Source organism: Stegostoma tigrinum, chromosome 6 (assembly GCF_030684315.1).
Source record: "Stegostoma tigrinum isolate sSteTig4 chromosome 6, sSteTig4.hap1, whole genome shotgun sequence".
NCBI classification, from domain to species: Eukaryota; Metazoa; Chordata; class Chondrichthyes; order Orectolobiformes; family Stegostomatidae; genus Stegostoma; species Stegostoma tigrinum.
In genome coordinates, this window is record NC_081359.1 from 92,432,467 (window position 1) to 92,453,841 (window position 21,375).

The following is a 21,375-nucleotide window of genomic DNA, read 5'->3' on the forward strand; positions in this document are numbered from 1 at the left end:
GCTAAGTTCCCCTGTATCCCATTCCTCCTGACCTTCTGAATGAGCCTTCCATGGGGAACCTTATCAAATGCCTTACTGAAGTCCATATACACCACATCCACAGCTCGACCCTCATCAACCTTTCTAGTCACATCCTCAAAAAACTCGATAAGGTTTGTAAGGCATGACCTACCCCTCACAAAGCCGTGTTGACTGTATTTGATCAAGCCATGCTCTTCCAGATGGTCATAAATCTTATCCCTCAGAATCCTTTCTAACACCTTGCAGACGACAGACGTGAGACTTACCGGTCTATAATTGCCGGGGATTTCCCTATTTCCTTTCTTGAAGAGAGGAATTACATTTGCCTCTCTCCAGTCCTCAGGTACGACTCCAGTGGAGAGCAAGGATGCAAAGATCTTCGCAAGTGGCGAAGCAATTGCATTTCTCGCTTCCCAAAGCAGCCGAGGACAAATCTGATCCGGGCCTGGCGACTTGTCAATCTTAATGTTTGACAAAATTTTCAGCACATCAGTTTCCTCTATCTCTATCCATTCCAGCATGCACACCTGCTCTTCAAAGGTTTCATTCACTACAAAGTTCGTTTCTTTCGTAAAGACAGAAGCAAAAAACTCATTTAGGGCTTCCCCTACCTCCTCAGGCTCCACACACAAGTTCCCTATGCTATCCCTGATCGGCCCTACTCTTTCTTTGACCATTCTCTTATTCCTCACGTAAGTGTAAAATGCCTTTGTGTTTTCCCGGATTCCTTCTGCCAAGCCTTTCTCGTGCCCCCTCCTGGCTCTCCTCAGACCATTTTTGAGCTCCTTCCTTGCCTGCATGTAATCCTCTCTAGCTGAACTTGACCCTAGCTTCCTCCACCTTATGTAAGCTACCTTCTTCCTTTTCACTAGAAGCTCCACCGCTCTCATCATCCAAGGTTCCTTTATCTTACCCCTTCTTGCCTGTCTCAGAGGGACATATTTACTCATCACTCCCAACAACTGTTCCTTAAACCATCTCCACATGTCTATAGTTCCCTTACCATGGAACAACTGCTCCCAGTCCATGCTTCCTAACTCATGTCTAACTAATGTCCTCAAGCAACCATCTTCAGCTACTTCATCAATGACCTTACCTTTATCAAGAGGTTAGAACTGAGGCATTTTCTGTTAGTTTCACATTGTTCAGAACCATTCACAAATCCTCAGTCCGTGCCCACAATAAAACAGGAGCTGGGATCCTCTATGCTGAGGTTGATAAGTGGCAAGTAACATTTGCACTCCATTATTAGCAGGTAATGACCATCTCTAACAGGAGAGACCCTAACTACAGCCTCAAAATTCAAAAGCATTACCATCACTACATTTCTTACAATTACTGTCCTGGCACTTTTTATTGACCAGAAACTGAACTGGACTAGCCATATAAATACACTGGCTACAACAGTACCAGGTTTGCAGAGCAGAAAGGGGCAGCACGGTGGCTCAGTGGTGAGCACTGCAGCCTCACAGCACTAGGGACCTGGGTTCGAATCCAGCCTTGGGTGACTGTCTGTGTGGAGATTGCACATTCTCCCCATGTCTGCATGGGTTTCCTCCGGGTGCTCCGGTTTCCTCCCACAATCCAAAGATGTGCAGGCTAGGTGGATTGGCCATGCTAAATTGCCCATAGTGATCACAGGTGTGTGAGCTATAGGGGGATGGGTCTGGATGGGGTGCTCCAAGGGTTGGTATGGACTTGTCGGGCCAAAGGGCCTGTTTCCACACTATAGGGATTCTATGATTCTAACAACAGGTCGGGCAGTGGGAATTCTGCAGTGAGAAACTCATCTCCTATCTCCCCAAAGCCTGCTCACCAACAACAATGCATAAGTCAGCAGTGATCAGAGATAATGGGAACTGCAGATGCTGGAGAATCCAAGATAACAAAGTGTGGGGCCTGATGAACACAGCAGGCCAAGCAGCATCTCAGGAGCACAAAAGCTGATGTTTCGGGCCTAGACCCGTCAACAGGAAAGGGGGATGGGGAGAGGATTCTGAAATAAATAGGGAGAGAGGGGGAAGCGGACCGAAGAAGGATAGAGGAAAAGATAGGTGGAGAGGAGAGTGTGGGTGGGGCAGTGGGGAGGGGATAGGTCAGTCCGGGGAGGACGGACAAGTCAAGGGGGCGGGATGAGGTTAGTATGTAGGAAATGGAGGTGCAGCTTAATAATGGAGCCTGCCTCTTCGTAGGTTATGTGGAACAGTCCCTCTTTCACACCTACACTGGCCCCAAATCCCACCTCTTCCTCCATTACATCGATGACTGTATCTGCGCTGCCTCATGCTCCCAAGAGGAGTTCAAACAGTTCATCCATTTCACCAACACCTTCCACCCCAACATCAAGTTCACCTGGACCATCTCCAACACATCCCTCACTTTCCTGGACCTCTCAGTCTCCATCTCAGGCAACCACCTACAAACGACTGTCCATTTCAAGCCCACCGACTCTCACAGCTACCTAGAATACACCTCCTCCCACCCACCTACCTGCAAAAATTCCATCCCCTGTTCCCAATTCCTTTGCCTCAGCCGCATCTGCTCCCAGGATGAGGCATTCCACTCCCGCACATCCCAGATGTCCTCGTTCTTCAAGGGCGCAACTGTCCCCCCGCAGTGGTCGAGAATGCTCTTGACTGTGTCTCCCGCATTTCCCGCACCTCATCCTTGACACCCCGCCCTTGCAATAACTGCCAGAAGAGAATCCCCCTCGTTCTCACATACCACCCCACCTCCAGATACAACGCATCATCCTCCGACACTTCCAGCATCTATAATCTGATCCCACCACGAAAGACATTTTTCCCACCCCACCCTTGTCTGCCTTCCGGAGAGACCACTCTCTCTGGGACTCCCTTGCCCACTCCAAACTCCCCTACAACCTCACCACATACGGCTCTTTCCCCTGGTACCGCAGGAAATGCTACACCTGCCCCCAACGTCCTCCGTCACCCCCATCCCAGGCCCCAAGTGAACTTTCCACATCAAGCAGATGTTCACCTGCACATCTGCCAATGTGGTATACTGCATCTGCTGTACACGGTGTGGCTTCCTCTGCATTGGGGGAACCAAGTGGAGGCTTGGGGAACGCTTTGCAGAACACCTCCGCTCGGTTCGCAGTAAACAACTGCACCTCCCTGTCGCAAACCATTTCAACTCCCCCTCCCATTCCTTAGACGACATGTCCATCATGGGCCTCCTGCAGTGCCATAATGATGCCACCTGTAGGTTGCAGGAACAGCAACTCATATTCCGCTTGGGAACCCTGCAGCCCAATGGTATCAATGTGGATTTCACAAGCTTCAAACTCTCCCCTCCCCCCACTGCATCCCAAACCACTGCATCCCAGCTCGTCCCCGCCTGCCTAACCTGTTCTTCCTCTCACCTATCCCCTCCTCCCATCTCAAGCCGCACTTCCATTTCCTACCTACTAACCTCATCCCGCCCCCTTGACCTGTCCGTCCTCCCCAGACTGACCTCTCCCCTCCCTACCTCCTCTCCCACACTCTCCTCTGCACCTATCTTCTCCTCTATCCATCTTCAGTCCGCCTCCCCCTCTCTCCCTGTTTATTTCCGAATCGTCTCCCCATCCCCCTTTTCTGATGAAGGGTCTAGGCCTGAAACGTCAGCTTTTGTGCTCCTGAGACGCTGCTTGGCCTGCTGTGTTCATCCAGCTCCACACTTTGAAAGTCAGCAGTGTGATGGAATAATCCCCACTTCCTGGAAGGATTGGTTTCAACAATACCAAGACACCATCCAGGACAATGAATCATAATTGGTTGGCATGCCATCCACCACTTTCAACATTCACTCCTTCATCACTGATGCACCGTGTGTCTAACACCGACAAGATGCAAGTAAGTTACCAGGGCTCCTTTGACAGCACCATTCAAACCCTCATGATCTTCCTCACCCATCACCTAAGGTAAGAGCAACAGACGCAAGGAAACACCATGATATTCCCTTCAAGGTACACACCATTCTGATTTGGGAAATATGTTGCTCTGGTAAACTCTACTTAACAGTGGGGTGCCCTATAACCCAAGGACTGTAGCTTTTTAAGAAGGCCACTCTTCCCTGGAGCATTTAGGGACTGACAATAAATGTTGGCCCAGCCAGCAATCGCCACATGCCACAAATTAATCAAGGAAAGAATCAGTACCATTACAATAATGATCTGATTATGGCCACACCACTGTCTGTTGGGAATTACTGTATGCAGACTAGCTGCTGCATTTAATAGTGCCTGCTCCTCATATGTACTTCATTATGTCTAAAGTGCTTTGTCACATTCTGAGATTGTGTAAGAGCTAAATGTAAGTCATTTCTTCCTTTTTTGTGAAAACCTCTTGACTATTTTGTTTTGAAATTACCAGCTCTTAAAGGAAAACCTGTAATGGATTAAAAAGCTGTCAAGTTCCAAAGTTTCAAGTAAACTACTTCAGCCATTGAGAAAGGGTGCAGGTTTTGCTTAATTACATATGAGGGAGAACAGACAGCAATAATCAAACAAGCTGAAAAGCTTGATTATCTATTTCAACAGCAAGGTATTTGTTGAGATTATACCAAGCTCTGATCAGTTTGCACAGATGCAGGGGAAAGGTTCAAGCCCTGAAGGCTGTTTACAGAGGAGGCATAAAGCTGAGGCCACATCAGAAGGCAGAGCGATAAATCAAACCCACAGAAAGTTAGGCTGAGAGTAGCAATTCAGACAAATCCACATAGACACACTGATGGTAAACTGAGGAAAGGTACAGCCCAAACAATACTTCCAAGTAGATTGTGACTTTAGAGCAACAGATTCAAAATAATAAATTATCTTATGGACTGATATAAGGAAGCTTTCCACACAATGACTAATCAACATGCTGAACGGACTAACCTATATAGGTGTAAACATTGAGAAAAAGTAAGTCAAAGTTTATTGTCTTGCATTGATCTGGATGGAAACACACACAAAAATGCTATTTTTCCAGCATGTAAAGGTGTTTCGCTCTTTTCATGGCTTTCTGTCTAAGTTATTTTTTGGTGATTCAGTCCTGATGAGTGCAGGATCAAAAACTTTGATTTCATTTCTCCTTTTGGAAATGTTTAACTTCTGAACCACCAAGCAATCAAATTCAGACGTTAAGACACCCTTGGATGTTATGCTTCGGTGAAACTGTGGAAACAGAACGGGGTCCCTATTGCTTTCCTCATCCATCTTACAATCTTGAGGAAAGTTTGGGAATAATGTACTGAACAGCTGTTTTTGGAGAACAGCCAAATAAAAGAGGTTGAAGCACACAAGGGGACCTAATATGTTTTGGCAACTTGACACCATGGAACATCCAAAGGTACGGGAACAGCAAATGTCAGGAAAGCAGCTCAGTCGCTGTCTGTTGTAGTTAGCAGTGCATCTTCAGCCAAGCCTCCAATTGCCAGCTTAAATACCTTGAGTGCTGCCACCAGGCAGAAGTCATGACACCCAGTGGTTTGAGAGATATAAGTGTGCTTCCTGTATTGATGCAGGCCAACGCAGTGGTCTAGCCCCTTAGAGAGATAGTAGGCACTACCGATACTGGAGAATCTGAGATAACTAGGTGTAGAGCTGAATGAACACAGCAGGCCAAGCAGCATCAGAGGAGCAGGAAGGCTGACGTTTCGGGCCTAGACCCTTCTTCAGAAATGGGGGAAGGGAAAGGGACTCTGAAATAAATAGAGAAAGAGGGGGAGGCGGATGGAAGGTGGATAAAGTAGCAGATAGGTGGAGAGGAGACGGACAGATCAAGGAGGCAGGGATGGAGCCAGTAATGGTGAGTGTAGGTGGGGAGTTAGTATGGGGGTTGGTCAATCAAGGGAAGACAAACAGGTCAAGGAGGCGGGTATGAGGCTGGTAGATAGGGGATAGAGGTGGGGTAGATCAGTGAGGTGAGAGGTTCTGGGTTGAGGTCCAGGGTGGGGAGATTTTGAAGCTTGTGAAGTCCACATTGAGGCCATTGGGCTGCAGGGTTCCCAAGGAAAATATGAGGTACTGTTCCTGCAAACTTCGGGTGGCATCATTGTGGCAGTGGAGGAGGCCCAGGATGGACGTCTCATCCAAGGAGTGGGAGGGGTAAGTTGAAGTGGTTCATGACTGGGCGGTGCAGTTGTTTGTCGCGAACCAATTGTAGGTGTTCCACAAAGCAGTCTCCGAGCCTCCGCTTGGTTTCTCCCATGTAGAGGAGGCCACATCAGGAACAGCAAATACCAAATTAGCAGATGTGCAGGTGAACATCTGTTTGAAGTGGAAGGTTTTCTTGGGGCCTGGGATGGGGGTGAGGGAGGAGGTATAGGGCAGATGTAGCACTTCCTGCAGTTGCAGGGAAAAGTGCCAGGGGTGGTGGGGCTGGAGGGGAGTGTGGAGCAAACAAGGGAGTCACGGAGAAAGTGTTCCCTCGAAAGGCAAATAAGGACTGCAACTTCCCCTCCACAGTGGTCGAAAACACCCTTGACCGCATCTCTCGTTTCCGCAACTCATCCCTCACACACCCTCCCCGCAATAACAGCAAAGACAGAATCCCCCTTGCCCTCACGTACCACCCCACAAACCTCTGGTTTTGACACATCATCCTCCGCCACTTCCACCACCTGAAATCGGACCCCACTACCAAGGACAAGTTTCCCTCCCCACCCTTATATGCCTTCCAAAGGGACCGCTCTCTCCGTGACTCCCTTGGGAACCCTGCAGCCCAATGGTCTCAATGTGGACTTCACAAGCTTCAAAATCTCCCCACCCCCAACCTCATCCCAAAACCAGCCCAGTTCATCCCTGCTTCCTTGACCTGTCTGTCTTTTCTCCCACCTATCCGCTCCTCCCACCTCGCTGACTGATTTACGACAGACTCAGGTTTGCACCACAAAGGCAATTCTAACACCTTTTTTAAAAAAAGAGATGTAAAGTGGAAAGGTAACTGTTGTGCCTGGACTTGGAAAAACTGACAGTGCTTAAGTGTGAGAAATAAGACCCCCTTTCAAATAATCCTGAATTTTATGCTTTGAACAGGATCAAAGTGCCTCCACAAAGGGAGGGAACAAAATGCTTTGTTGTACTAAAAATATGGCTGTTTAATAGCTATTATAATACTAAAGTAAGTATGACAACGTTTCAATCAAATAAATTAATACATTAAAATAAAGGACTTTATCACCATTCCTTCAGTGTCTCTTGGTCAAAATCCTGGAACACCCTTCATGTAAACACCTTGGGAGCATCTATACACCAAGGGCTGCAGCAGTTCACACAGGTAGCTTCTCAAAGGCAATTCAGGATGGGCAAGAAATGCTAAGACCACAAGGCCATAAGATGTAAGAGCAGAGTAGGCCATTCAATCTACTGAGTCTGCTCCATCTTTCAATGAGCTCATGTCTGATCCGATAATCCTCATCTCCACTCTCATGCCTTTTTCCGATAACCCTTAATGACCGCACTGATCTAAAATACATCTACCTCAGGTTTAAATAATGTTTATGATCCAGGCTTGACAGTCCTCTATGATTCACTACCTTCTGAGAGAAAAAAATTTTGCCCCATCTCGGTTTTAAATGAGTGACCACTGAGCTAATGCTCTCTAGTCCTTGACTCTCTGATAAGGGGAAACAGCCTCTCAATATCGACTGTGTCAAGTTTCTTGAGAATCTTGTATATTTTAATCAGGTCGCTACTCATTCTTCTAAACTCCTATAAGTACAGGCTCAAGCTACTCAATTTCTCCTCATAGTTCAGTCCCTCCTTACCCAGGATGAGCCTAGTGAACTTTCTCTGAAGGCTAGACTAGCCAGCACTGCCCAGCCCCTGCACAAGTGTATAACGCACTCCATCAGTTCCTCACCTAGCAAGAGGGAGTGGGCATTACAATGTCCTCCTAAGATGCTGCTTGGCCTGCTGTGTTCATCCAGCCCCACACTTTGTTATCTGGCATTACAATGGATGCAGCTTTCTCCCCTTTCGGCTTAACAGTGTAACTGTACTTGCTGTCAGATTAACCAGCATGTTATAGACAGGACATTGCAGATGACGGCATCATTGTGATGTCAATTGATGCATTAATAGACATCCACAGCAAAGATGTTGAACAAAATCTATGCAAATCGAGACCAGTCTTAATGTTTGTTGCCCTTGAGATACCTGCAGGGTTAGAAGGAATGAAAGGAATCACAGGAATTCATGCCTTGAGCAAACAGCAAGTTGCGAACAGCATGAGGTTTACAGATGGTGATAAATATGTCACAATTTTACTGAAGTAGAAATAATATGTCAATTTTTTTAAAAAATGACTTTCAACTAGTTTATTTTTCTACAAAGATTACACCATTAAAGCTATCAGACTATGGAATCAAAGAAACCACTTCAATTCACATATCACAGTGAAAATTTGCCTGCATTATGCCCCTTTTCTTTCCTGCAGATGATTGAAATACAATTAGGTCAAATATTTCTGATAATAGTGTGAATGGACTCTAATGCTCAGGGAAGTAAATGCAATGAAATCGACTCTGATTGGATGTTTCAGAGTTCTGAAATTGCCATTGTCATGGGACATGTTAAATATAAGTCAATGTACTCTGTGTACCCGATTGCCTGTGAACTTTGATCTGCTCTTCTACCTAATATTTTCTGCATGCTAAAATTCTAGAAAAGGAGCAACTCAGACTGGGAATAACCAGAAAACTGTATGATATAGGAGATGAATTAGGCCATTCACCCCATCAAGTCTGCTCCACCATTTAGTCTGGCTGATAAGTTTCTGAATCCCATTCTCTTGCCTTCCTCCAGTAACCCTTGGTCCCTTTACCAAGTCAAAACACTACTGCATGTTTGTAAAAAAAAAGCAATAATTATGCATGACTTTAATCTTCATGTTGATTGAGTTAATCAAATTGAGAAGGGTAGCTACTACAACAATTTGAGCACATTAGGGGTAGTTCAGTAGAGAAATTGTCATGGAGCTAACCAGGGATTAGGCTGTCTTGGACCTGGTAATGAGCAATGATGCAGGTTTAATAAATAGCCTCAGAGTAAAAGATCCCCTAACAGGTAGTGATCATAGCATGATAGAATTTAATGCTCAGTCTGAGAGTGAGAAACCTGAGTCAAAAACAACTGTGCTTAACCTAAATAAAGGGAATTACAATGAAATGAGGATAGAGTTAACTAAAATGAAATGGGCGGAAAAATTAGCAGGAATGATAGAAGCAATGGCAGACATTTAAGGAAGGAATTCATGACCACATCTGCAGTAGTCTGAGCAGTTTTGGTCTCCTTATTTCAGGAAAGATATCATTTTCATTGGAGGTAGATCAGAGAAGGTGCACTGGGATGGTCCCTGGTGTAGACAGATTGTCCTATGAGGAAAGGGTAAACAGGTTGGGACACTACTCTCTGGAGTTTAGAGGAATGAGAGGTGATCTCATAGCATATAGGATTCTTCAGAGACTTGACAAGGTAAAACCTGAGAGGATGTTGCCTCTCCTGAGCGAGTCTAGGACCAGAGGGCAGAATCTCAGAATAAAAGGACAGCAACTTAAGACTGAGATGGTTGGGGGCTTGTCACAGAGGGTTGGAGTAAGGGCCTGAACTTCCTGCCATCATCTCCACACTAGGGATGATCGAGAAACCCTGCCCCCAAACCCAGCAGGCTCCATTTTAACAGTCATGATTGCTGCCACTTGTTGGAAATAGGGTTATTTGCAGCATTAATGTGAAGAGGCTTTTATATTGTTGTTAATTACCAACTTAATTGGTGATGGGGTGAGAAGACCTTCCTGCTGAGGTAAGATAAAAAGTCTCCCCTACTAATTGCTGCACAAGTCCTAAGTGAAAAAGGTTTGTGTAATCTTAACCTAATTCCTATTAGACATAGCCACAAAGTTTCAGCAAACTAAGTAGTGAAAGAAACAGGGTTTTGGATTACAGGTCCTCTAGAACTGTCTTGGATGACTCAGGTTGTACCCCCAAGCATCAGAGTAAGAAAATAATGCTCACAAAGATGAACAGCCAACTAATATGGAACATCTAAGCCTGTATGAACATTCTGGCCCAGCCATCATGTTGCTTTTGGGCTGGTGCTGTTCTATATGGTGTACAACTAACATTAAAAGGGCTTGCACATTAGATTAAAGAGAAGCCCTAACCAAGGATCCAATTATGCTTATAAATAATTCTTTAATTCTTTGCTACTCAAGGTACCTACAACATTAGCCAAGCATATCTCCTGTTTGCATCATTCCATTGAAATCCAGTAATGATTGTGATTTCAAAAACGAACAGACATACAAAAGAAACATTACCCAAGGAGCAGCAATTTCCTTTATCCTCTTTGCTTCGGAATCACTGACAAACTTGTGGTACAGCACGACATATGGCTTCCGGCTTATAATCTCCCGTTTCACTGGCTGTAGAATCAAGTGTGGACTAAAGTTTGTCTCGTAGGAACAATAAAGCTGTGAATCTTGGTAATGCTTTGGCTAAAATACAGGAAGATATTAGTGAGAAATAATGAGGAATGATGAAGAATGATGAGAAATGATTAGGAATGGTGAGGAACAATGAGAGATTCAGATAAATCAAGAAGAATACAGAGCAAATAATGCAGTACTATGGAAAAATAAAATGTTTTTTAAAAATTTATTCATTCAGAGAATGAGGGCATTGCTGGCTAAGACAGCATTTATTGTCCATCCCTAATTGCCCGGAGGTAGTTAAAAGTAAATTACATTGCTGTGGGTCTGGAGTCACATGTAGGCCAGAACAGGTAAGGATGGCAATTTCCTTCCCTAAAGGACATTAGTGAACCATAGGGGCTTTTCCCTCACAATTGGCATAGGTCATCATTAGACTCTTAATTTCAGACTATTTTGGAATTGTATTCAAATTCCACCATCTGCCGCGCTGGGCTTCAAACCCAGGTCCTCAGAACATTACCTGGGTCTCTGGATTAACAGCCCAGCAATAATACCTCCAGGCCATCACCTCCTCATCTCAAAAGTTAAAAACAAAGTATTGTGTCTCCATGGTAATAAATGATATTCAATTTAATGTGATCAATGATTCTGCAAAACAGTGTCAGGATCATTCAGATGCTGTTGAATATGAAGTTGTGCAGAAATCCAAATCTGAGCTACCAAAGTTCATCGGCAGCACCCTCAGGAAGAGTAAATATCATTAGGGAAACAATCAAAAAGGCCTTTTGCAGCTGCTTTCTCATTCTTGCTTATATCTAATTTCTGAACACCATACAGAGAATTGGGGGCTGTCCACATGCAGTAAAAGGAAGAATGAATGAAGAAGCTCAAGAAGGCATCACAATACCCACTTCTCCAGAGCAGCTAGGGGTGGGCAATAAATGCTGGCCAGCCAATGATTCCTGCATACCAACAGTGAATTAAAAAAATGACTGAACCACTAATTTTGACTTTAACGGGTTTGCTTTGGAGAGGGTTCAGAGGAGGTTTATCAGGATGCTGCCTGGACTGGAGGGCTTATCTTATGAAGAGAGGTTGACTGAGCTCGGTCTCTTTTCATTGGAGAAAAGGAGGAGGAGAGGGGACCTAATTGAGGTATACAAGATAATGAGAGGCATAGATAGAGTTGATAGCCAGAGACTATTTCCCAGGGCAGAAATGGCTAGCACGAGGGGTCATAGTTTTAAGCTGGTTGGTGGAAAGTATAGAGGGGATGTCAGAGGCAGGTTCTTTACGCAGAGAGTTGTGAGAGCATGGAATGCGTTGCCAGCAGCAGTTGTGGAAGCAAGGTCATTGGGGTCATTTAAGAGACTGCTGGACGTGTATATGGTCACAGAAATTTGAGGGTGCATACATGAGGATCAATGGTCAGCACAACATTGTGGGCTGAAGGGCCTGTTCTGTGCTGTACTGTTCTATGTTCTATGTTCTAATGTGGGGGGATAGAAGAGTCCACGATTACATTTTCTTAGATGTAAAACAACACAATTGCCTTTAACTTCACGTACAATATTTAGTGATAAAACAGGTACTGATGAAATCTTAAAATCGGTGATACAATGATCAACTTGATTAATCTTTTGTGTAATACAACACTTAACACTCATGATTTCAGGATAACAGATTGACTATTTAGAACTGAAACGTGGAGAGCTTTCCTCACTCAAAAGTTTATGGATCTTTCGAATCATTTATCCCCATGCATGTTCAATTGCTGAACATACTCAAGACTGTAGTTTATAGGTATCAAACAAATTAAGGGATATGGGGTAGTGCAAGAAAATGGAATAGAGATAGAAGGCCAATTTAAATAGAGGGGCAGTCTCCACAGCTAACATACCAGCTCTTGCTCCAACTCTTATATTCTGATAGATCTGAACAATGAGCTGGAAATATAGTCAGACTTGAACGGAAAAAAAATCCTTCCAAACCACACCTCTCTTCCCAACTCAGAAGGCACTTAAACTGACAATATATTTAAGCATATCTGCACCAGGGCCAAGAGGCCTATTCAGTTACCTGTGAGCCTAGTCTTTGACATAATGATTCATAGGTGTCTCTCGTAAGCAGGTGAGTCACATTTGGTCTCTGTAGTACAATTCCCTTTGGCTCAGTGTCTGATGATGATCGCAAGATTTTTTCATACTTTTGTATGTTCCTAGCAATTCTCCTATTGCTTGAATCTGTAGATTAGAAATCAGCTCAACATCTAGTTTTTAGCACAAACATAAATAAAATGCATTCATTCTTACTGGTAAATAGAGTTTTATCTTAATATGAAATAGAACATGTAAAGCTACTTATTGTAAACAATGTCTTTCTGCACAGATATTTGATGCTAATGATTTATATATGGTGTGGTTGCATTATTAATCTATTAAGTACCTCAAGTTATTATCTGTACAAGATTTCTTCACAGGAAAGAGGAAGCAAACCCCCTCTATAAACCGTGCTGTACTGAAAGGTAATGAAATACATGCATTAAGCATTTGCATTGTATTATTTTAAAGCTTGGACAGAACCAGCTGGGAATTCTCAAGGCAGAACGGTCGATTGAACATGAAGAATGGGTTTCCATTATGAAGATTCAGTTAATGTGGCAGATGAGAGGTGTGAATGAAAGGCAGCTTCTGTCAATCATCATCATCATCATCTCATTGCAAAATCAAACTATCCACACAAAAATGATAGCACTATTCATTAGATCAAACTTTTTAAAAAATTTTCTAGGAAACAGGGGGCTTGTTACTACAAATAATGTCTGCTGTTTACTTGAGTAATAACAAAATCATTCAGTGCTTCCAGGAACAATCACTTTATTCTAGTGCCTTTTGTGCTGTTGTTTCTCACTGGTTGCAAAATCCTGTTCACAGATCTTGAACCCTCTAGGCAAATTCTTAATGCTGTCTCCCTATTTCTCCATCTCATGTATCAACAGGACTCCATATAGCTTCTGATGTGTAAAGCCTTTGCTACCAGACAAACATGTAGCCAAGATAGTAGCAGACCGTTCGACTCATCATGTAGAATTATAGCACAGATTTAATTCCAAGTAAACCACGGTTTCAAATGTAGTTCCACCAGGGCTTCAGCAACACAATGGACTGGGCTGGAGGAAATTTCACATCGATAGCTCAATATAAAGAAACAGTGGAATTCTGCGCCTGACTCTTTGCTACAGACAACTAATAAATATTTTAAAACTGTACAATGTATACATTTTTTAAAAATCATTTTTCTTGCTGGATTGAGCCTTTTGAAGATAGATTTAGTGATGGAAGGTCAAAATGAATGAACAGAAAAGCCATCAAAAATATGAGAGGTGGAAACTGCATTTGTGAATATCGAAAAAAAAGTGACAGTTTAGCAGCACATACCAAGCTGAAGTAGTTCTTTAGATAGAGTCACTGCGTAACTAACGTTTCCTGTCTGAAAAATAAGATACCAGCAACATTATATCATTCTTCCTTTTTTCAAACTATTTGAACATTTTGATTTCAACTATTCCAACTTTGATGACATAGCACAAATTTAAATTGTTCTGAGGTACACCCTCAAAAAAAAGGGAGGAGTTTTGATTGAAAATATTTCCACTTCAGGACTGGAACACTGTTCTGCTCTACGATACCTACACAGCACAGATAGCAAAACTAATCTCTAGGAAAATAGAGACTTCAAGAAGGTCTATGAAGGGTGATGACTTAGGTATACAGAAAGGTGTGTGTGCCATCTCCTTTATGTCCATAGTTAGTTGGGGAGTATTCTGAAAGAGGGTTATGGGTTATGATGATTATTATATCACCAATTTATAAGAAATAGCTATGCATCTTGAGGTTGTCATGGGAATGAATAGCTATGAAGCAAAGGATGAAGAGAAAGCTAATTGCAATGGGCTTGAGGCAGCCTGTGTTTTCTGTTTGGTAGTTCAGAACATTGAGAATTAAAGAGGAATAAAAGCCATATCCTCTCCAAATGAAACAGTTTTCTGTCTGCAAGTATTTCAAGAGATTCTGGTTTTGAAGCATATTTTAAAGCTAGACTATGTTACTGTGTGTTATACGGTTGAAAAGAGCAGCGAGCAGAAGGCAGGAAGGGCATGAGTTTGTGGATTAGATTGCTCCCTCTGTTACTGTTTCATTGTTTTACAGTTCCCCTTTTAAGGTGGTTGTAAAAGGGAATCTCTGGGCACTCTGTACCATCAGTGCTACTGTGACCAAAGTGAGAGGGTTTTCCCAGATATATGCCTTATCAGAGTATTCATGTACATAAGATGGACTATGAATACTGGTGAATGCCATGCATGGCTCAACATCATTGGTTGGGATGCAAAATACCCTTCAGTTGTTAATTAATGCTTAATTATTTTATTGTTTTGATATCGTGAATTTTTTAACAAGTGAATATTGTCCAGTCATTTTTTTTCCTTTTGGTCTCATGATTTCTCTGTTTTGCATTATTCTTTCATGGGATACGGGCATCGCCAAAAAGATCAGCATTTACTGCCCATCCTTAATTGTCCTTCAGCTGAGTGACTTGCTGGATCATTTCAGAGGGGAGTTAAAACTCAACCACATTACTGTGAGTCTGGAGTCACATGTCACCAGACCAGATAAGGCCAGCAGATTTCCTTCGCAAAAAGACATTTGTGAACAAATGGGTTTTAAACCCTAATTGATCACAAAGTATCAGGGCCACTATTATGAATAACTAGTTTTATGTTCCACATTTATTAATTAAATTTAAATCCCACTAGATGCCAAGATGGGACATGAATCTCTGGAGTAATAGTCAAATGCCGTGATTGCAATGGTACCATCTCCCAGTAATGAAAATCATTGGTTTCTATGGAATCATTATGTGTTTGGGCAGATATCCAAAAATGCACTGTGTGTGTGTGTGTGTGTGTGTGTGTGTGTGTGTGTGTGTGTGTGTGTGTGTGTGTGTGTGTGTGTGTGTGTATGTGTGTGTGTGAATCTCTGTCTAAGTGTGTCTGTGTCTGTGATAGGGAAGTCATCACCTCCTGCAAGTGCCTCTTCGAACAGTTCTTGGAAGTAGAACAGTAGCAGAGCAGCAGTAGGTCAGTGAGAGCCTGATGCCTACCTCCTTCACTTCTACAAACAAGGATGAGCTCCAGCCATACCTCTCCCTCGGGGTTTAGCAACTTGAAGCAACTACAGAATGCATTCTGCCTAGATCCCCACACCTATCCTCATAATCCTACACTTCCCATGGACAATCTACCTTGTCTGCACATCCCTGGACACTGTGAGCAATTTAGCATGGCCAATCCACCTAGCCTGCACATCTTTGGACTGTGGAAGGAAACTGGAGGATTGGGAGGAAACTCTGCAGAAAAGGGGAGAATGTGCAAACTCCACACAGACAGGTGCCCAAGACTGGAATCGAACCTGGGTCCCTGATGCTATGAGGCAGCCATGCTAACCACTGAGCCACCAAGTAAAACAGAGGTCCAAAATGGCACCGCTGGCATCAAATCATTGTTGGGAGCTTCACAGTGGACACTACCTGCAGCAATATGGCACCCAATATGGCTGAGCACACAAATGTGCACGTGCACCGTGGGTGCCATTTTGGAGCTGTTAAAGGCACTCTGAGCACCAAAAGCCAGGCACTAACACACCCAAACTCTCATTGGAGACATGAATAAACTGAGATGCACTGTTTCAATGTGCACTGAGATGCAATAACTTCACCAGGACTGTTCCCTTTCTGAATATTATAAACTAATACTATTAATATAATAACATTATTTTCCATTCTAAATATCATAAAGGTTGGATTTTATAATGAAGGAAGTTGGCAACAGGATATTGGGTCCTTCAGAGAGAAAGTGCCAGAAAATAACAAAATGTTTGATAAATTATAGATAAATGCTTAATAGTGATTGTTGAGTTCATTAGTACTGTATGAAGTAACTTATATTGTATGACAAATGTGCCACACTGCAATCTGCTTTGATTTCTTTTCGACAATGAGTTTTCCATTTTGTTTTTTTTGCACTTTGTTACATTTGCATTTGTGAGGTATCATTTCAAATTAATGTAACTGAAAACATATTCAATTTTCAAATTCAATGAAAATAACAAGCTAGAGTTAAAGAGTGCCATTAATAAGGTTAATTGTTGCAAAGTGTTTTACACATCATTCAGATGTAGAATGAGATATTTCTTTTCTAGGTGTCCTAATGAAACTTCAGATCACCTTCCAATTCCTCAGCTATTTAGTTTCCTGCTACAAGCAAATCAAAATTTCACAGTCAAAGATGAGTTACATTTAACAAGCTGTGTACCTCATCTGGTTAAGCTTCTCACTGAAGTAATTGCTAACTAATGGAACAATTTTCACATGCAGTCAGGTATAATGTTTTCAATACTTGCCTTCGCCCATTAAACAAATTCCACCTTCGGCATGTACTGCTTACCATATAATGGGAGAAGGCCAGATGGTCTAGAGCTTCCTCAAGACTTCCTTGATCTTCAGTATTCCAAATTCCAATACTTTGTCGGAAAAGGGTGACTGCTTCTTCCAGCCAAATAACTGAGTGATAGTAATCACCTATATCATAGGCAACCTGGGAACCATACAAGTAATACATGGACTTAAGTGTGTTAAATGGGGTCATAATACCTGGTGAGTGCACAAGTAGGTTATCTAAGTGTACTTTCATATAAAGCTATCTCAATGAATAGCAGAATATTATATACACAGTAGTAATGTATATGATCAATTAAATATACTTGTTATTTAATGGAATGTCAGAAGCTTTTTACAGAAGGTTATATTCCATATAAAGCGACATTCATACAAAAACACACATGCACAATTTTTTTTCATACATGTATCGAAGAGTATCATTTTAAGTTGGGCTTTGTGAAACTTGTTTGGATTTGAAATTGGACATGAACAGTAAAGTCCAAGGGCAGGATTTTCAATGTGGGACAGGATACAGAGGCTGAGATTGTTTCCAGGTCTCGAACCAACACAGGAGTACGGCATGGGAACAATCAAATGCCTTGAAAGTCAGAAGACTGCAAAAGAGAGTAAGTAATGGATAGAGGCCTTTAAATACAGGCTCTTCAACTTGTTTTCAACTTACTTTAGAGAATGGTTAGAAATGCAGTCAAGCCTTCACAGTTTGAGTAGTGGGTATCACTTCCATTGGAGCCCTCACAGTTGCTCCCATGGACATAAGAGGCTTCTAGGCCTAACAGTCTGGAGAACTTGACGTCCTGTCTTGGCATCAGGCGACCACCTCAGATAGTAAAACAGGCCCGGAAAATGCTGGTCAGGTTCCTTCAATTGTCATTATTAGGTTCTTAATGAGCTGTGTTGGAACCCCACTCCATGTCGGTGGATGGCATTGCCTATCCTCCCCACACTGCCTCCACAAGAAAGGCCCAGGCTAGGTTAGAGCCAGGGAAGTGATGATCTATTCAGGCACAAGCACAGGGTGAAAGATCAAAGTCAAGTTTTCAAACAATTCTATGTATTCTTAAGGAAGAGAGCCTGGTCTGCTTTCTCACTGCAACCTCTCATCCAAAGTTCTGCGGAAGAATATTCAGATAGAAAATAGAACATAGAACATAGAACATAGAACATTACAGCACAGTACAGGCCCTTCAGCCCTTGATATTGTGCTGACCTGTCATGCCAATCTGAAGTCCATCTAACCTACACTATTCCATTATCATCCATATGTTTATCCAATGACCATTTAAATGCCCTTAAAATTGTCGCGTCTACTACTGTTGCAGGCAGGGCATTCCACGCCCTTACTGCTCTCTGAGGAGAGAACCTACCTCTGACTTCTGTCCTGTATCTATCATCCCTCAATTTAAAGCTATGTCCCCTTGTGCTAGCCATCACCATCTGAGGAAAAAGGCTCTCACTGTCCACCCTATCTAATCCTCTGATCATCTTGTATGTCTCTATTAAGTCACCTCTTAACCTTCTTCTCTCTAACAAAAACAGTCTCAAGCCCCTCAGCCTTTCATCATAAGACCTTCCCTCCATACCAGGCAACATTCTGGTAAATCTCATCTGCACCCTTTCCCATGCTTCCACATCCATCCTATAATGCGGCGACCAGAACTGTATGCAATACTCCAAGTGCAGCCACACCAGAGATTTGTACAGCTGCAACATGACCTCATGGCTCCGAAACTCAATCCCTCTATTAATAAAAGCTAAAACACTGTATGCCTTCTTAACAGCCCTGTCAACCTGGGTGGCAACTTTCAGGGATCTATGTACATGGTCACCGAGATCACTCTGCTCATCAACATAACCAAGAACCTTACTATTAGCCCTGTACTCTGTATTCCTGTTACTCCTTCCAAAGTGCATCACCTCACACTTTTCTGCATTAAACTCCATTTGCCACCTCTCAGCCCAGCTCAGCAGCTTATCTATGTCCCTCTGTAACCTGCAATATCCTTCCACACTATCCACAACTCCACCGACTTTAGTGTCATCCACAAATTTACTAACCCATCCTTCTACGCCCTCATCCAGGTCACTTATAAAAATGACAAACAGCAGTAGCCTCAAAACAGATCCTTGCGGTACACCACTAGTAACAGAAGATTTCCCATCAACCACCACCCTCTGTCTTCTTACAGCTAGCCAATTTCTGATCCAAACCACTAAATCACCCTCAATCCCATGCCTCTGTATTTTCTGCAATAGCCTACCATGGGGAACCTTATCAAACACTTTACTGAAATCCATATACACCACATCAAACACTTTACCCTCATCCAACTGTTTGGTCACCTTCTCAAAGAAGGTTTGTGGGGCACGACCTCCCCTTCACAAAACCGTGTTGACTATCCCTAATCAAATTATTCTTTTCTAGATGATTATAAATCCTATCTCTTATAATCCTCTCCAACATTTTACCCACAACCAAAGTAAGGCTCATTGGTCTATAATTACCAGGGTTGTATCTACTCCCCTTCTTGAATAAGGGGACAACATTTGCTATCCTTCAGTCTTCTGGCACTATTCGTGCAGATAGTGATGACATAAAGATCAAAGCCAAAGGCTCTGCAATCTCCTCCCTAGTTTCCCAGAGGGTTCTAGGGTAAATCCCATCCGGGCCAGGGGACTTATCTATTTTCACACTTTCCAGAAATTGCTATCACCTCCTGCTTATGAACCTCAATCCTGTCTACTCTAATAGCCTGTATCTCAGTATTCTCCTCGACAACATTGTCTTTTTCATGTGTGAATACTGACAAAAAATATTCATTTAGCACCTCTCCTATCTCTTCAGATTCCACTCACAACTTCCCACTACTGTCCTTGACTGGCCCTAAACTTACTCTAGTCATTCTTTTATTCCTGACATATCTATAGAAAGCTTTAGGGTTTTCCTTCATCCTACCTGCCAAAGACATCTCATGTCCCCTGCTGGCTCTTCTTAGCCCTCTCTTTAGGTCCTTCCTGGCTAACTTGTAACTCTCAAGCGCCTTAACTGAGCCTCATGTCTCGTCTTTACATAAGCCTCCTTCTTTCTCTTGACAAGAGATTCAACTTCTTTAGTAAACCACGGTTCCCTCGCTCGACCACTTTCTACCTGCCTGATAGGTGCATACTTATCAAGGACACACCGTTGTTGTCCCTTGAATAAGCTCCACATTTCAATTGTGCCCAACCCCTGCAGTTTCCTTCCCCATCCTATGCATCCTAATTCTTGCCTAATCGCCTCATAATTGCCTTTCCCCCAGCTTATAACTCTTGCCCTGCGGTATATACCTATCTCTTTCCATCGCTAAAATAAACGTACCTGAATTGTGGTCACTATCACCAAAGTGCTCACCTACTTCCAAATCTAACACCTGGCCTGGTTCATTACCCAGTACCAAATCCAATGTGGCCTCGTCTCTTGTAGGCCTATCTACATACTGTGCCAGGAATCCCTCATGCACAATTGGACACAAACTGACCCATCTAAAGTACTTGAACTATAGTGTCTCCAGTCACTATTTGGAAAGATAATGTATTTAAAAGTAACACCCCAGACTCCACACAAGTCGCTGCTGTGTAACACTCTACAAATTACAACAGTTACTTCTTCAGTATTATGCCTCAAATACCGTCAAAAGCAGTGCAAAGTTTGAACTTACAATTTGATGTGAATGGAAAGATGTTGGGTGTGATAGCAAAATCTGTTAGTAGTGGGGGAAGAAAAGAAACAAGACACTTTCTAGGGACATGAAAGTTAATGTAGTATAAAAAGGAGAGTGACATGCAATCATCCCTAAGGAAATCCTCTCCATAGCTACGCTGAATCAAAACATTAGTGAGAAGAAGAAACAAAAATAATCCAACTTCTGGCAACAATTTTCGTTACTATGACCCAGATCCAGCTGAACTGGATTCAAATTATTCTGAAGCTAATTGATCTTGGCAGCACAAGTGAATGCATGATTCTGCTGCAACAAAAGCAAAGTTGCTGGAAAAGCTCTGCAGGTCTGGCAGCCCCTTTTGGGTCACCAGACCCGAAATGTTAACTCTGTTTTCTCCTCCACAGATGCTGCTAGACCTGCTGCGCTTTTCCAGCAACTTTGCTTTTGCTGCTGATTTACAGCATCTGCAGTTCTTTTGGTTTTTATTTAGCATGATTCTGCTGTGTGCTCTTATTTTGAGAAAAAAATAATTCTGATTTATTGCAAAGTTTAGCATTTTTTAATCTAATATTTTGATTCAAATGTGATCCAACCTTTGGATTTTCTTGGATTGATCATTTATGAAACTTCATTTTGTTGATGAGGCATTAAAATAAATTATAACTCTGATCAATCAGTGAAGGTTTAATTGCATAGAAAAAGCAGGAAAAAACTATAT

General features: G+C 42.7%; 1 protein-coding gene across 2 annotated transcripts in view; it reads right to left on the minus strand.

Moving 5' to 3' along the window:
* Nucleotides 1–21,375, minus strand: part of p4ha3 (prolyl 4-hydroxylase, alpha polypeptide III) — an 83,704-nt gene that overhangs the window by 38,016 nt on the left and 24,313 nt on the right. For both annotated transcript variants that reach the window (XM_059646766.1, XM_059646767.1), the window contains exons 4-7: nucleotides 16,946–17,095; nucleotides 13,881–13,932; nucleotides 12,523–12,686; nucleotides 10,330–10,506 (exon numbers count right to left, since the gene is read on the minus strand). In XM_059646766.1, the coding sequence (XP_059502749.1) occupies nucleotides 10,330–10,506; nucleotides 12,523–12,686; nucleotides 13,881–13,932; nucleotides 16,946–17,095 (543 nt within the window). The remainder of the gene's footprint in view (nucleotides 1–10,329; nucleotides 10,507–12,522; nucleotides 12,687–13,880; nucleotides 13,933–16,945; nucleotides 17,096–21,375) is intronic.